This window comes from Myotis yumanensis, unplaced genomic scaffold, assembly GCF_028538775.1.
Source record: "Myotis yumanensis isolate MYYU_CA2020_CCGP unplaced genomic scaffold, mMyoYum1.0.hap1 SCAF_18, whole genome shotgun sequence".
Classification (NCBI taxonomy): Eukaryota; Metazoa; Chordata; class Mammalia; order Chiroptera; family Vespertilionidae; genus Myotis; species Myotis yumanensis.
This window is the reverse complement of record NW_027223769.1, coordinates 23,802,565-23,820,455: the sequence shown is the minus strand read 5'-3', so window position 1 is coordinate 23,820,455 and position 17,891 is coordinate 23,802,565. Positions and strand designations below refer to the sequence as shown.

General features: G+C 46.6%; 1 protein-coding gene across 4 annotated transcripts in view; it reads left to right on the top strand.

The window, feature by feature from the left end:
* HYDIN (HYDIN axonemal central pair apparatus protein) overlaps positions 1-17,891 on the top strand; it is a 298,798-nt gene that overhangs the window by 155,806 nt on the left and 125,101 nt on the right. For all 4 annotated transcript variants that reach the window (XM_070397848.1, XM_070397849.1, XM_070397847.1 and 1 more), the window contains exons 22-23: positions 2,624-2,767; positions 7,091-7,401. In XM_070397848.1, coding sequence (XP_070253949.1) covers positions 2,624-2,767; positions 7,091-7,401 — 455 coding nt within the window. The remainder of the gene's footprint in view (positions 1-2,623; positions 2,768-7,090; positions 7,402-17,891) is intronic.

The window sequence follows — 17,891 nt, the reverse complement described above, 5'->3', positions numbered from 1 at the left end:
GTGGATCACGTTCCTTTTCTTCTCTTTATATCCTGAAGCCTTTGTGTTTTTTAAAAAAGCATATTCTTGTTTAAGTGTCTATTGTTTGATTTTATCACTCGAATAAAATAGCCAATACTTTAAATATGGCAGTGACTTATTGAATTACAAAAAGGAATCGAGTCACAGCTCCCTGTTTGATTTTACCCTTCTCTCCTTCCACCCAAATATCACAAGTTTGAAATCTGTCCAACCACTGTTATTCTTCATTGTTCATTTCCTGCTCACATTTAATCCACACCAGGGACAATGAAGAATTGCAACTTCATTACCCAGCGTGTGCAAGAGACCTGCCAGGGCTCAGTATTCAGATGTACTTATGTAACACCCAATTATCTAGTCTGTCTCCTATTTCCAGCTCAAGGCAGCATATCTGACTTAGTACATTAGACTATAATGACGCCCACACTGCCTATGGGGAGAATTTTTCTAGGACCGTTTCCTCAGATATGATCTACTTTCTAACCATTGTACCATTCATAAGCCGCAGAGATGAAACCATATCTTTGTGGAATTGAAAAAGGTCAATCGAAACCAGCAGCCAGTTTGCTCCACGAAGTCCAGCAGCAAATCCTGTCTCTTGCTATCCGGGGAGACAGACAACCCAGAGAGAAAGGGGTCGTTTCAAAATAGAACGGGTTCTCATGCATCAGCTCCTTCTCGTCACTCACCTCTAAATGGCCTCTTGCCGAAACCAAACAAGTGTGGCTTCTTCGCTTCAAAGCTACCTGCAGTGACACAGCAGCCTGGGGGAAGGTCACCGGGTGGACAGTTCCCCATGCGGCCTTTGATGTCCCTCAAGTGCTGCTTGGGGGAGAATGCGATCTGCAAGTGCAGAGTGAGTCCAGCACCTGTATTAGCATGTTAGAGGGAGGGAAACCACGGTTGGCATCTCATGGTAAGTGCCAGACCAAACCCCTGCACAGAGGCTGGTGGATCACAACTGAGGTAGGAGACTTGAGCCAGTTGTCTGGACTGAATGGCTGTGTCTCCCCAAATTTATAGTCTGAAGCCCTAATCCACAATGTGATGGTGTTGGAGGTGGAGCCTTTGGGAGGTGATTAGGTCCTGAAGGTGGGGCCTTTATGAATGGAATTAGCGCCCTTATAAGAAGAGACACGAGAGATAATCTCTCTGTCAGACATGTAAGGACACAGTGAGAAGACCGCCATCTACAAGCCAGGAAGCAGGCTCTCCCCAGACACCAGATCTGCTGGCACCTTGATTTTGGACTTCCCAGTCTCCAGACTGAGAGACATCAATGTCTGCTGCTTAAGCCACCCCGTCTATCTTTGTTATAGCACCTGAACTAAGGCACAATGGATGCTGATCACACGAGCTCACCCAGAGTCCGGGGGGTCCAAGAACCACAGTGGGAGGAAGACTACGCTGGTCAGAGAGGCAGACAAGGGGTCAGATGAAAATGTGGAATCCGGAAGATTTAACTGAAATCAGAACAAGGAGAAGAAGCAAATCAACCAAAGAACAGATATGCATTTATGCATAGACTGTGGACACAGACAGTAGTGGAGCAGGAGGGGTATGAAGGTAGTGGGGGCTGGATGGAGGGGGCAAAGGGGAAGAGGAAATGAGGGGCATCTGTAATACCGTCAACAATAAATTTAAAAAAAAAAAAACTGAGAAAAACAGGCTAGAGTTGTTAGAAGAGCCAGGGACAGCGATTCTCAACCTGTGGGTTGCGACCATTGGAAAACACATATAGCATATCAGATATTTACATTACGATTCATAACAGTAGCAAAATTACAGTTATGAAGTAGCAATGAAAATAATTTTATGGTTGGGGGTCACCACAACATGAGGAACTGTATTAAAGGGTCGGCATTAGGAAGGTTGAGAACCACTGGATTAGAAGGAGGTTCTGTTTGGAGGCCACGGATTGAGGCTTCAGGTTACCTTCTGCTGGTATCAAAGGACCCCCTTTCCAGGGTATGCAAGGAATAATGTGACCCCAACATCAGAATGAGAAAAATTCAGTCTGAACAGCAACATGCAGTTCAGGACCCATTCCCAGTATTTTCTCCGGTTGAAAAATTAAATTGGATGTTCAACAGAGTAAAAAGATGTTTCTAAATCAGGGTTAGCAAGAAAAAAATTAGAGAAACGTGTTATAGCATTTGTCAATTTAATAAGATGAGTATATTCGCAATTGAGTGTTTCGAGCATGAAACAATACTGTAAAGGGAATAAAAGTTTTATTCATTATAGTGATACATGGGTTTTTGTACAAGATACCACTAATTTCTTAATGTTTGCTTTATGACATTGTGGAAACTTCTATAGCAATAGTTCCATCCAGAGGCATGGCTTATCTCAGCGTGTGTTTTTTAACCAGGCAACAGGAGAATAAGAAATCTAATCTGGTTTCTGACTTACATAGTCTCACTTCTCAGTAGTCCACCATACATTCCAAATGATTTAGCTCAGTCTCTCCAAGAGAATAAAAGTATATGCACATGTGTTTGTGTCTGTGTACGCTCAGATATATATGAGATTTTTGCTGCTGTAGCCTTACTCTGTTTGTCATAACTTAGTTTGCTGCCTCTTTTTCCTTTTTTTGCAGAAACCACAGACTGTCTTGCAACCTGATTACCAGCCCTTGGTCATGAAGAACATTTCCACGTTGCCTGTGAACGTGTTGCTCTCAACAAGCAAACCCTTCTTTATCTGTGACATGGAGCAATCTCTGTTGCCCCTAACTCCAGAGGTAACTGATGGAGGATGGTCTTACCAAGCTCCTGGGCCGGGGAGGGAGGGGGGGGGGGGGTCTGTGTGTGAGAAAGGAAGAGAATGACATCAGTACACTAACTAATTTCAGTCCAGAAAAATGTGAAGAATCCAGAAAACAGTGAGGAAATAATACAGAGAATCTTAAATGAGTCCTAGATAAATTCCACTGTCTATCAGTAGAACATCTATTATTAATGGTGTAAGAACCTCTGGCTCATTATGATGAGCCTTTCATTGTAATGAAGCTAATCTTTAGAAAACAATGGTTTCACACTAAGGATAGTAAAGATCTTTCAATTCCCTTCCCTCAAATCCCACCAAAACTCCATCCTCAAGGAAACCAGGAAATAGCCAAAACCCAATCTTTAAGTCAGCCAGCCTATCTCCAGATACCGAGAAGACAGAGCCCGGCTAAGGCAGGAGGCTTGAGCTCACCAGGCCACCAGTCTGGGGCGGGATGCAGTGTTCTCTCCACATCCCTGGAAGATCATCCCTGTGATCCTTTGCTGGGCATGAGGACACCGGTGAGAATGGCTGGGCCATGGGGCGAATGCCATGGCAGAGCTGTAGGAAAGGATTAAAGAGAAACCAGACCCACACCATCAGCTAAAGGAGTAGTGATTAAAGGGGGAAGGCAGGGAAGGCAACAATTGCAAGATCTCCGAACAGGGAGACTTGAGATTGCTATGAGCCACACAGAGGGGGATGGAGGGTTGGGGGAGTGAGGAACAGAGCTGCTTGGTCAGAGGGTATTGCAGATCGTACCTGACTTGTGGCTGTTAACTGCCCTGCTGCCCTCCCCTGCCCCTTCCCACCAATTCTTCAGTGAATCTCATTCAAGCATGAGCTGGGGGAAAAACCAGCTAAGATCCTTGAACAGAGAAATAAAAGGAGAAAATGATCATAAGCAAGAGGAAGATGAAACTCTACTACAAGGAGACCTAGGCAAGGAAGAAGACCAAAAGTATAAACATGTAATTCTCTACAGCCTCAAAGAAATTACAGATGGCATGACCAGCCTTTAAAAAGAGCTCAAGGATGAGACACAAGTGTTCAAAGAGATGAAGCGTGAACTCACAGAGCCGAGGAAGACAAGCGGATGAGAAAATGAAAATTCGGACGTGAGCGGCGTTCTCATTCTGGGTGGTAGATTAGACACACTCCTGTCCCTCCTGAAATCTTAATAAGATAAAAGTAGAAATGTTCAAAATGAACGAAGCCCAGAGCAATAAAATGAAGGGGGAAGAGGATGTGTAACCAAATATTGAGAGATTTAAGCAAATTCTAGACGCTAGAATGACAATGGAGTGGGTTGACAAAAAGCCACAAAAACCTGCAGCCTGGAAAATTCTCCCGTGAGGCTGTGAACACGTGGCAGTCATTCAGCCCAGTAGCCTGGGCGCAGAGGCAACACGTGTGAGCAGCGTGTTGAAAACGGAAGGATTCCATGTGCCCCGGACAGCTGTCCCACCCAACCCCACACAAAGGACATGGGCAGCTGGCTTTTATCTGGAGACATAAAGGTAAGTGCTCTTCCCCGGAGCAATCGATCAGAATGTTCCGGGAAAGTTAATGTTTTTCGTGTCAGTGTCAGCACCCCAGAGTAATCCCAGGTATCTGGGGTGTGTCCACCGCCCGATCGTCCCCTCTCTGTCCAGAAACTGTTCTGTAGACCAGCCCTACCACAAGAATTGAGAAGTGGCGACCTCCGGATTGTTTCTTGTCATAACTCTTGTAGTACAGTTTGACCTTTTATATTATTTGCATGTGTCACTATAATAAAAATATACGTATACTTTTAAAAATGAAGAACTTCTATAAATTGATAAGAAAAATACAAATAACCCAATGGAAAATCACGCAAAGGAAATGAACAGAGAGCTCCCAAAAAGAAAAAATGGCTCTTAAGTATATGAAAATATGCTCAGTTTTAATCATAGTAGAAGAAATGCAAATTAAAATTACTACAAAACACATTTTTCCCCTATCAGATTGGCAAAGAATAAAAATTGGATAGTGCTTGGTATTAAGAAGGGCATATGGAAACATGGATTCCCCTACAGTGTTGGTGAAGTGTACATTGGAAGACAATATGGCAGTAGCTATCAGAATTTTAAATGCCCAGACCTGCCTGGGTGGCTGAGTTGGGTGGAGCAATTGCCGGTACACCAAAAAGGTTGTGAGTTCGACTCCTGGTCAGGGCACATACATAGGTTGGCTTTTTAAAATTAACACTACAACCAAGAACAACTGGGAGGTGGGGTAAGCATAAGCTGACTTCATCCCCTTTACAGCTGGGTGTCAATAAGACACTATCTAAAGATGAAACTGCTTAATATTCAACCATATTTTTTCTTGATCATAAAGGGGTAACAATAATAGTAATATTTGGCATTTATATACTATAAGCACTGCTCTGAAGACATCACATGTATATTGAGTCATTTCATTCTCTTAAAAAGAGATAGGTCCTGTTATTGATCCTATTTTACAGATGGAGAAACTGAGGTCTAGGAAAACCAACTAACGTTGCCCAGATTCACAGAGCTAGTAACCGGCAGGCCAGGATTTGATGCCAAGCAATCAGGCTCCAGAGTCCATAATTTTAGGATTAATCTCTCTTGTATAAGATTTCTTTCAGGCTTCTTTCTGAGAAAAAAAAAATTCAAACATGATATTTTAAAGTAAATGAATCTAACTCTATTTTTGTAAAATTTTATTAGCCATCCGTTATGTCTGGACTAATGTGTATCAAATATGAACTCTGAGAAATAATATATGGTGAAATCTTGGATAAGTTTCTAATTTCTTCTTTGCGCTTTCATATATAATTTGTGGATATGTATCTTTTCCACAAAACAAAAAAGTCATTTCTCTGGGGGGTGGGGGGGGAGGTGTTTAAGTCCATCTTCAAAGATACTTAAACCCCAAGCATGGAGATACCAAGTGCTGCAGACGCATTGTCTACATTGTGCCCAGCCAGCTGTGCCAAGCGGCCAGCCAGGCTTTCAGATGGGATTAGCCAGCTGAAGAGCCATTACCCTCTCTTTGACTCTTGGATCGGGTGATTGGCAGTATCACCTGGAACCATCTAATCATGGCACCGATGCGCACAGTTAAATAACTGAGCTTAAAACTCAGTGGAGAGGGGAGAACTCTGTAAACAGATTCGCCCGGTGTACATTCCCCCCGACTACCTCCGGGCACTTTCTGCAAAACCAGGAGGTGGCTTTTATGCTGGTTAAATGTGGGAATTGAGTGATTCCTAAAAAAAAACAAAACAAACAAAAAAACCAACTCATAGCCAGGCTTTCTATGGGAAGGTGTTACTGTGGCCTTGGCATCAAGGAACAGATGGGGATTTGAATCAAAGAGAAAAAGAACAAGGGAAATCTACCCAACAAACTCAGTACAGCTCTGGAGTGTCGTTTTAAGTTGACCAGAAAACAGCAGAAAGTAGATAACACTGTGCTGAAGAGTTAGGATTGCAGACATTAGAGAAGAAATTAAATTGCCCAATCCAGCCCTGGCCGGTTTGGCTCAGTGGATGGAGCATCGGCCTTGCAGCCTGAAGGGTCCCAGGTTCAATTCTGGTCAAGGGCACATGCCTGAGTGGCAGCCTCAATTCCCAGGAGGGTGGGGGCGGGTAATGCAGGAGCAGCTGATCAATGATTCTCTCTCATTGATGTGTCTATCTCTCTCCCTCTCCCTTCCTCTCTGAAATCAATAAAAAAATATATATATATATTTTAAATTGTCCAATCTGACCCTTTCTGGGTCATCCTCTACAGAGCCCTTCCCCCCTTTCTGAAATTCTTAAGCAAAGAACTTTTCCCACTTGTCTAGGAAGAGCATTTTACAATCTAATTTATTTTCAGTTAAAAATATTTTTATAATGGCTATTCATCGTAGATTTTCCTTTTTACAACTCCTCAAACTTTATGACCTCACAACTCTTAGCAAAATCTCTTCCCTCAAATAATTCCCTCTCCAGATTTTCCTTGGTTTCATTTTCAACGAATAAAATAGGTGTGCACACACATATAAATATCTATAATATCAATAAATGTAGGTAACTATTGATATCAATATAGATATATTAGCTATTTAATCATGTGTAAGTGTGGATACCTAATTATGGACAAATAAAGTGTGAGATATATGTGTATTTAATAGTAATATGAATGTGTGTATGTATGTACATAAATATATTTAAATAACTTTGGCTGTCCTGTTTTCATGTATCAGGTTGGAAATGCATAGTACAAAGGTTGGTAATTTCCCATAATCTGATTTGCAGCCTATTAAACTGGAGATTGGTGAAGAAAAAAATCTGCTGGTCAAGTTTGACCCGACCCACAAATGTGATTTGAACAACTGGGTGGCAGAAGAAACTCTAGCCATCAGGTACCTGGAGCACCCTCAGGTAGACAGGCTGAGCCTGCGCGGGGAAGTGCATTACCCCAACCTGTCCTTTGAGACCATGGACCTGGACTTTGGCTGTATCCTGAACGATACAGAGGTGATCCGCTACGTTCCCATCACCAACTGCAGCCCACTGGCCGTGAAGTTTTGCTGGTTCTTCCTGGTGAACGAGGAAAATCAAATAAGGTACCGCCAGCGTAGCTATCCTGTAGAGCTCTTTTCTGCTGTTCGTTTGGTTTTTTTCTCCTTGCTTTGCACTGGGTTCCTATATTCTGTGCACTGGTCTTGCATGAATACTTTTGGTTCTGGCAATTAATTATTGACAAAAATAACAAAGAGCCTAAACTCATGGTCCCTCCTAGATTTCCAAGCAAGAAAAACAGATAAAACATCTTTGAAAGCCCCAGTTGCCATCCAATTAACAGAGTGATCAATATCCATAAGCCTCCTTTAATTTTGAAGCTAGTAGTTGGATCATTAGAAATCTGTCATAAAAAATAAAGTTTTTGTGCAGTTTCCTGAATAAGCATTTCAAACCCAAAGCATGAATTACAGAGCACAATACACTGAGCATGTGCTGCGTCCTTCAGTGGGTCTGTGGGTTTCATTCTGGCATGTGTAGGTAGCGGGAGGTGGTGAGTGCCGAAAGGGAACCGCTGTCTTCACAATATTTATGTTTAGAGGCATCTCTCTCCTGTTCAATTAACTTTAAATTCAATTAGGAGCTAAAGCCAAACTTAATTTGGAAAACACTCCTTTTAAAAAATACCAACAGCCTGTGTTAGCCAGGCCGCAGGAACGTTTTCATCTGGGTTAGCCTCATTCGAGACCAGGACCAATGGGCTTCTGCAGATGGTATTTCTCCATTGGGTGTTTGGACAACTGTTTTCAGCACTGAGTGTTGAGTAGCCATACTTAACTAAGGAGCCTCATGTTTCCTTGGCTTGTGGGTGCCTCCTGTATGCAATGCTCATCTTGTCCATGAAAGCCACCCTTTCCTTTCCGGCTCCGTTACCATGGTAACAATGGCTTGCTCTGGATGTTTACCGTAGGCAGCTAAGGATGACCTAGCGTAGCCAGGCGTGTCCACACTGGTGGGTGGTGTCCCTTTCCTCTCCGGCATTCATTCGTTCGTTTTATCAGCCGGACCAAGGGTCAGGCCTGAGCCATGGAACCTGATCGTTAGGCGCCAGGGGCTGTTTAGGTTTGAAATGAAATTCTACAGAGGATGCACGTTTAAAATAATTATGGAGAAACCGGCCAACCTGGCCTAATAAGCTGAAAATACCAGATTCTGTGAAGTTGTTCTCATGTAACAGCTAAATGAGTTTATTCCATCTGGGAGCAAGGGCCGGGCTTTATTTATTTATTTATTTATTTATTTATTTATTTCCATAATTAAAATAATGACATTTTGAAAGTGCTCTTGGCCAGTACTAGAGATGATGTGCTCTAATTTTTTATTGCTTTAAGCATTCATCTAACCATTCTTTTGCTTTCATCAGTATCTTCTTATATCTTGATATTGAGCTTCTGCTCATAATTTTTTATTCATTCAGTCATTCAGTCATTCAGAAAACATTTGATAGGTGATTCTTTTACACCAGATAATGTGTGAGATTAGGGATACAAAAGTGAATAAGACATGATCCCTGGCCTGAGGCTGCTGGGGAACCATGTGTGTAAACCGTGGTGGGCGGGTGACAATGCCAGGCTCTGAGGGATGATGGGGGGCGGGGGGGGGGGGGGGGGGGGGAATGACTGCTCAGAAGAGCCAGGGAAGCCGTACTTAGAAGCACAGTTAAACGTTCCGATGGAGGAGCAGGGACATATTCTAAGTGACGGGAATATTATGTTTCTATTAGTTAGGATTCACGGACACAATTCTGTTATAAGTCACAGGAAACCTGACCCTAAGCAAAAATAAAAAAGAAAGGGCATTCATTGGTTCGCAGATTCCTTCTGGCTTCTGGCCTGGCTTACCTCGGGGACTCAAGCAGTGTCTCCAGAGCCAAGGTCTCTGCTCTCTTCCATGTGTTGGCCATGTTCTCGACCAGCTCCTCTCCATGGTCCCCAAATGCTCCTTTGCTCCTGGGGCAATATCCTCGCAGATGCCCATCCGCCGGAGAGGAAATGAGCCTTTGCCCCAGAACCTCCATGAGGTTCACTCCGATCAGACCGGCTTAATCACGTTACCCGTCCCCTCCCTCAACCAGTCACTGTCGGGGAGGGTAACACATTCATCAGGGTTGTCCTACCACGTGCCCCACACCAGAGGCTGCAGCCGTGACCCCAGGGCCCCGTGGACTGAAGGGGGTGGGAGTGGGGCAGATCTCCCGACAAACCTGACACACAGGAGCATGAATGCTGGAGAGGCAAAGGACGCCGCCTACCAGCGTGGACCGGGGCTATGTCAGCATGGCCACCGTGCGGACTCGATGGCAGAGGAGAAGTCAGGGAGACGCGGCAGGGGCTAGGTTGGCAGTGGTGTGTGAGAGGCCTGGTATCTCAGGATAAGGAGTTCAGACTCTTTCTCGGAGGCAGTGGTGAGATTTATAATCAAGAGAGAGAAGAGATTAGCCAAAGACACAGACAACCAGTGAGGTGATGGCCAGAGGGAAGGGGGGCGGGACCTGGGTGGAGGTGGGCAAAGGAGGGGAAAATGGGGACATCTGTAATAGTGTCAACAATAAAAATAAGGTTACAAAAAAGAATATATATGAGAAACCACTAAACTTCAGACAGCAGAAAAAAATATATTTATTATTTTCAGTTTAATGAGGCTTTAAAAATAAATAAAAGGACGTAACCAATTTAAAAAGAGAGAGACAGGAGTCAGGTTTTTTCAGAAAGATGCCTCTCAACGGCCTTCAGCGCAGTTGCCCAATCCCACCTTCCTGAGACGCGTTCCTTCCCTGGCTTGACCAGCACCGTCTGTCCTGTGTCCCCTCATCTCCTGGCTCTCGGCCAGCAGCAGCCCCCTGACGGGTGGGACGCAGGCTCCCTCCTGGCCCTCTGCCCTTGCTGACAGTTGCTCTGCCCCACGGCCTCGCGTGGCCCGTTGCTGAAGCTCACACGTGTGTCTCCACCAGACCCTCTGCTCACTTCCCTGGGCACCGCCCTCCTGGCCTCTCCTCCGATGTCTCCCAGGTGGCTCACTCCCAGCTGCCCCACACCAGCCTCGGGCTCTGCCCTCGTCTCCTCCGGCCTCCCCTATAGGGCCTCTGTCCGGTGAAGGCATCACTGCCCCGGAGCTGAGTCACCCAGCCCCCTCCTCTCCCTCGCCCGCCACTTCATCAAATCCATCTCCAAGTTCCACCCATTCCACCTTCTAAAGCCTCCCATTCCCATCCCACTGTGTCACCCGAGTTCAGGCCGCCACTGACTCCTGCCTGGCCCATCAAGACAGCCCCTCCCTGGGCTCTCAGCTGTCACTCACGCTCCACCGTCCATCGTCCACACAGTAGCCAAGCGGCGAGTGTGGCCCTGCCTGGGCTTTCAGCCTTTAATGACACCCATGCTTCTTCTTTTTTTTTTAATATATTTTTATTGGTTTTTTTATTGATTTTTTACAGAGAGGGAGAGAGAGGGATAGAGAGTTAGAAACATCGATGAGAAAGAAACATCCATCAGCTGCCTCCTGCACACCTCCTACTGGGGATGTGCCCACAACCAAGGTACATGCCCTTGACCGGAATCGAACCTGGGACCCTTCAGTCTGCAGGCTGACGCTCTATCCACTGAGCCAAACCAGTCAGTGCGACACCCATGCTTCTTAGGAGACAGTACAAGGTGCTTCAGCAGATCAAGTGCCAGCCCTGCATTTCTCCCTGGTTTCTTCTCACCTCACTCTGCCATCTCCACACTGACTCCCACATGGGCCTCTTTCGGGCCGGAGCTGCTCCTATCTGACTGCTCTCTCTCTCTCTCTCTGCGGGAAGCTCTCCCCCTACTCCTAGCGAGCCCCTCCCCCCATCATGTCTCAGCTGACCTCCGAGACCCTCCCTTAGATGAAGCCCCTGCCATAGGCGCTGGGAGCCCGCTCCGTGGGGCCTGGCCCCATCTGTAATGACGGCTCACTGTCCGACTTCACAGGAGGCCAGAGAGCACGTCTGTCCTGCTGTCCGTGGGTCCCAGGGCCCAGCACGGCCGCTGGCACAGAGTGGGTCCTCACAGGGTGGTTTTTAATCAGCTGCTCCCTGCGCTCATGGACTGAGCGGAGAATGGTTGCATAACTGGTTGAAGATTCTTTTCTGTCAGCTTCCTGGCACCTGCCAAATGGAAAAGGTTCAAGGCATAATGTCACCTTGAATAGCAAAAAAATAAAATAAAAAATGCCAGTTGCCTTCCAGATAGGCTCCCTCGGTGCCGGCGTCAGAAAAACATCAAGAACTTGCTGGCTAAAGGTCACTTTTATCAGCTAGGCCAACACCAACCTTTTTTCCCCAATTATAATTCTTCTCAGCACTGCAGTTAGTAAAAGAAACAAAGGATAAAAGAGGCTTTTCTTCTTCTTTTATTAGGCGGGGTATGAGGATGCCTAGACTCTCAACAGTCCTTCCTGTCGCAACACCCATACCTCTGCCCTGTGTGTGTATGTGTGTGTGCGCATGTGTGTGTATGTACATGCATGTGTGTGTGTGATTTTGTAGGCAGCTTGGACTCATATATTTAAAGAATCCCTGTTGTTTGAGCATTTTTTCAAGTTGGCCCTCCTATCACACATGGGAACAAAAATAGATGTAAAAGGGACAAGCACACTAACTAAGACTCTGTAAGAGGGCCAGGCAGTAACTGGCTTTGAAACACGCTCCTCCACGTGAGTCCATGTGTATGACCAGGCTCTGGATGACTTTGGTGGATGACAGTCTGTGCCGCTCACACACACATGTGTGAGGAAGCTGGGATGCAGCATAGAGCAGAGCGCGCACCCGGCTCGCCAGCACGGGGGGCTGTGCCCTTTATTGGCTGGCTGGGCAGCTGGATGGGAAGGTGATGTTTCATGGCATCTGTGTGAAAGAGGAGCCCCCGGGAAGCCCACACCGGAACCAGCCTTTACTTCCGAGAGGCCAGGGAGAGCCAAGCAGACGCCGGCTTGGCTGGTATCTCTGCCCAGGCCCCGCGCTGCACAGCTGAGGCGATGCTAGAACGTGGAGCGCGTGAGCCAAGCAGTCTCCAAGGACAGCTTTGCCTTTTTACTTCCAAGTCAGATTATAAATAAATCGAAAAGAGGGCCTGAGGGAGCCCAGCCCCGGAGCAAAGGAGCATGTGTTGTTCGCACATTGATTTTCCCGTGATGAGCGTAAGTTGTCCAATATTGTGATTAGAAGAGGAGCGGCGAGGGCCTGGAAGGGGGTGGAGGAGGCCTCATTTTCTGGATGCTTCCATCTGTCTCTTCACCATCCCTCAGTTTCTGGAAAGTGAACCTTTTCTAAGACGTGATATATCAATGGTGGTTGAGATCTTGGGCTGTGGTTGGACACGGCTGGTTAAAATCTAGGCTCTGTCCTTCTGGCCATGTCTTTTTGGACCATCCCTGAGCCTGGGTCTACTCAACTATAAAATGGAGATAATGCAGAAACCTAAAGAGTTGCTGTGAGGATTAAATGAGAGATGCCTGTAACATGCGTATGTTTCTGAGATAAGAAAGAAAATCAGGAATTTATCCCCTGAGGGTGCCTTCCTCTCCTTCATACCAAGTGCTGCTAAGTGAAGTGCTCTCCAAGATCCTAACGCAGGGGTGGGGAACATCTGGCACCTGGCCATATAAGGCCCACAAAATCATCCGGTCTGGCCCTGCCAAGGCACTAGGGGTACGTTAATTAAATGTTTGACCAAATATAGCAGGCTAATTAATATATATATATATTTGTATTGATTTCAGAGAGGAAGGGAGAGGGAGAGAGATAGAAACATCAATGATGAGAGAGAATCATTGATCAACTGCCTCCTGCATGCCCCACACTGGGGATCAAGCCCACAACCCGTGTATGTGCCTTTGACCGGAATCGAGCCCAGGACCCTTCAGTCCCCAGGCCAACGCTCTATCCACTGAGCCAAACTGGCTAGGACAGCAGGCTAATTTTTAAGTTGATAATTTTGTATGACCCACAAATGATGTTATAAATATACAAATGGCCCTTGGCAGAAAAAAGGTCCCCCCCACCCCCTGTTCTAAAGGGTTAGAGCAGTAGGGTCCTTAGACACCTAGATGAGAGACCCAGGCCCCCTTTTTTCCTGACCAAAGGCAGAAAATCCAGGCTGCGTTCATCAGGGCTAGAGCCAGGCCTAGCAGGTGACAGCCCTGTGTGGCTCAGGAGGGCAGCCTCCCTCACTTCCCCACCCCTCCCTGCAGCCGCAAGCCCAGACCCATGATGAGCACAGGTCCTTGCTTTGCCCAAAGGTCCAATAAAAAATAGTAAATATGTGGGGGATCGACTAGAGACCCTTCCTGGGGCAGCCTTGGGAGGTGTGGGCTGGTGACAACAGGGGTGCGTTAGGGATGGGGCCCAGGTCACGGGGTCACCTGGGAGCGGAGTCGCCCCCTTCAAGGAAACGTGAACAGGATGTGCTGGCTCCACAGACTCCATGATTGCAAGACTCTCCCAGTTCTAACTGGTTTCTCCTGGGATTTAGGGTTGGGATCCAGGTCCCTTAGTGAATACCCCCTTGAGTCCTGGGCCCCTGCCTGCCCACAGTGACCCCACACAGGAGAGAGGGAGCCTGGGATCTTTGTGGGCAGCAGTGGGCATCCCTGCAGCAGAATGAAACTTTCCATCAGGAGGATGGGCCTCACCCAGGGTTGAGCCCACCTTTGCCCTGACTGGCTCTTGTGAACAGAAAAGAACATGGCTGGGCCCTGCTTTGACCCCCTAGCTTTGCTGTGGAGCCAGGCGGGCCTAGAGTGACCGATCTCCAGGCCGACACCAGCGATCTCCTCCTGCCCCAGGGCCTGTAGAAATGTGATAAGTGCTATTTCAGAGCCAAGTTCAGGACTGTTTTCTAGACCTACTGGTTCCCCCTCTACCCCCCACTCCCCCAGCCCAACTGATCAGCCCTGGTTGCTAGGTAACTGTTACCTTAGCGACAGAACACTCCGAAGAGTTCTGAGTGGTGATTTGTGCCCATGGGACACTGGCAGTCGGCAGCAGAGCTGTGAGCCCAACCTGCCATGGAGGGCCCGCTGCCTGCCACCGCATCCGCCTCCCAGCTGATCCTGGAGCACCTGTGCGGGCTGCTGCTGGTGATTTCCGAGAGTTTGAGACACAGCCCAGGTCCCCCTGCGTTCCTCTAGGGGATCCTGGTGGGCGCTCTGGTGGTGGTGGCTGTGATAGTAAAGAGACAACACACTTTAAGAAGTGTGGAGGCACCAGGTAAAAGATGGTCTGCCCACCAAGAAGTCTGTGGATGATATAGTGAGAATACGGGGCCAATGACAGAAGCTGACGATGCCTTCAAGCCACCTGGGGTGGAGGCCAGTCCTCTCTTGTTACAGACCTCGTGTTTGAGGGCACTGAATCAACACCTGGGCAGGTTGTCACTTCAGGATGTGGTTGACTTGCTGAAAACAGTACCCAAGAACCAACCTCCTAAACTTTCCCAAGTGACTAATGAAAAGCCCATCTCAAAAGCATCAGGATTGATGGAGAACAACTTCAGAAGAGCATAGTGGATGATTTGAACAAAAATACATTATCCAGAAAGTTCAGAACTACTCTAAGAAGGAATTATGGGATGGAAGCAGAAAATCCAGGAAAAGGAGGAAGAGAAACAAAGGCTGAGCAGTCGGGTGCAGGAATGGAGCAGGCTCTGCTAGAGAGAGTTCCCCGATCACTGTCAGTGGCTGGAAAACCGATCCCCAGCCTGCCTACCTTGAAAATCAGGTGGATGACAGAAACTTGGAATCCCCACAAAAGAGGGAAGCAGAAAATGGGGATGCTGGCGTCCATGTGTCCCAGGAAAATCAGGCATCAGCCAGACAATTGTGGAAGCAGAAGCAAATGAATGAAGCGCTTGCAGCAGAAATAACAAGCCTGCAAACTGAGAATGCATCTTTGCAACATGAAAATTCAAACCTAAAAGACGAGATTCAACAGCTGAAGCTGAAGCTGAAGCTTTGAATTCTGCCCGATACACATGAAGATGCGACACAACTACAGAAACAACCGATTGAGACGGAAACGCGCTACTTAGAAACGGAGAAGAAATTTCCCACCGTGTGGGGAAGCTTGCACTCCACTTACCAGTCCTGAACACGTATAAGAAGATGGCCCGAGGCCTGAACCAGGAACTACGAAGAAGCACTTGCTACTGTGAAGATGAGATCCGATGCCAGCAGAGAAGGCAGCCGAGGTCACTGAGAGGAAGTTCCAGGACCTGAGGAGGGAAAAGAGTCACAACAGGCAAATGCTGGCCAAGGTCAAGTCCAAGTTCCGGACTTTCCCAGGTCACCCTTTTGCTCCTTCGCTCCCCCCCGCAACCGATAGAGCCCCTGCAGTGCCCGGCCATCCCCTGGGTCATCGGGCCCCAGGAAGGAGGAGGGTTGTCTGGTGAGAGCTCGAGAATCCAGGGTCACCTGCTGGGTCCTAAACACCCACACCAGGGTCAACATCTGCCTGCTTCTGTTCCAGGAATTCTGTTTGCTCTCTCTTTAGCTTAGCTACTCTTACTAAATTGATGCCATAATTACCCTTAGTAGTACACAGAATTATAACTTTCCAGTAGTATTATTTAAATAGAGATTCGTTAATATAATGCTCATGGATACAGAATTCCCCATGAGAATTATATACTAGAAGTATTGCATTTTGAATTAAATGACTACTATTATCTAAACCAGTGATAAAAGGCGAACCTTTTGAGCTCGGTGTGTCAGCATTTTGAAAAACCCTAACTTAACTCTGGTGCCGTGTCACATATAGAAGTTTTTTGATATTTGCAACCATAGTAAAACAAAGACTTATATTTTCGATATTTATTTTATATATTGAAATGCCATTTAACAAAGAAAAAGCAACCAAAAAAATGAGTTCGCATGTCACCTCTGACACGCATGTCGTAGGTTCGCCATCACTGATCTAAACTGTCATCTAAGTTTGACGTGGGTATTTAAACAAAGACCATGATTGTATGATATGGCTATTATTACAAATCTATAGAAGTAATTTAATATGTACCTGAAAACATTTTGGTTGCTTTTAAAAACAATGCAAAAAAAATAATTTGAACAAGACAACACCCCATTTAAACAAGATAATATTTTTATTACTTTAGTCCTAAATTCATAGTTTAGTCCTAAAACCAGAGGATAGTTTAGCCCTAGATTCATACATTGGAAATCTTTAGATTTCTTCCCTGCTTTATAGTTTTCTCTTATTCATTTTTTGTCTAAGATACTGTTTACTGTTCAGCATTTCTAAATTTTATGCAGTCAAAATAAAAAAGGTTTCTATTGATGGCACACACACACACACACACACACACATGCACTCCCTCTCATTCTCTCTTTCTCTCTCTCTCTCTCTCTCTCTCTCTCTCTCTCACACACACACACATTGAAGATACAATATCTTCTTAGTTGTTTTGGATCTGAAGAAAATGTAAAAATATTATTGTAAATTTTGATACTTTAAATAAATGAGTCAATAGAAGGAAAAACATTTAGGGGACACATGATTCTTTATTTTTCTTTCAAAACAAGAATAGATAGTGAATACCACAGGGCAGGCCGGGTGTCCTTGGGCCCAGCCGTCCCGGGCCGCGCCGTGTGCAGGTTGAGAGCCTGGCCTCTGATGCGGGATCGTGCCCAGCCGCCTGCCCCCTGTGACCTTGGCAGGTGGCTAAGTGTCCCCAAGCTTCAGCTTTCTCATCTGAAATGAGGGGGGTGATAAGGGCGCCTCCCACATACAGATGTGGGGAGCCATGCCGGTCACATAATACATGCTCAGCAAATGCCAGCTCTTAGGGCCATTCCTTTATTGAGGAAATGGAGTGGATTGGCGCCTGTGATGTGAATACCAGGCCACGTTCTGAGAAGCAGCGTCCCAGAGGCGGCTTGGAGACACTGTCTCCTGTCATTAGTCTGAAGCCGGTTCAGGCCCCGGGGAGGCCTAAGCTTTGGTCCCCTCCATAAATGTCCCTCTCTCTTCCCGATAGGCCCATCCCTCCCAGAGCCCTTTAAGCTTCTGCACCTCTATCTCTTCCACCTCCCAGAGAAGTTTGGATCAGAGACAAAAGCAAGCACGGAGCCCTGGAGTTAGAGGGAAGGCAGCTCTGATGGGGGAGCAGAGGGGTCACAGGAGCGCCACGGATCTGGTCTGAGGGAACATGAGTGCTTGTGTTGTCTGCCAGGGCTGCCATAGCACAGAGCCACAGGCTGCAAGGCTTAACAGCAGGGTTTATTCTCTCTCAGTCTGGAAGCTAGAAACCGAGATCAAGGTGTGGGCAAGGTGGGTTTCTGCTGAGGGCCATGGGGGAGAACGGCTTCCTAGCTTCCTTCCTGGCTTATAGATGATCCTCTTCTCCCTGTGTCCTTCTCTCTATCCATGGTCTGGGGTCAAATGACCTCTTCTTATGAGGACATCTATCATTTTGGGTTAGGGTCCCTCCTAATGACCTCATTTTAACTTCATTACTTCTGAGGCCCAATCTCCAAATATGGTCATTTTCTGTAGTGT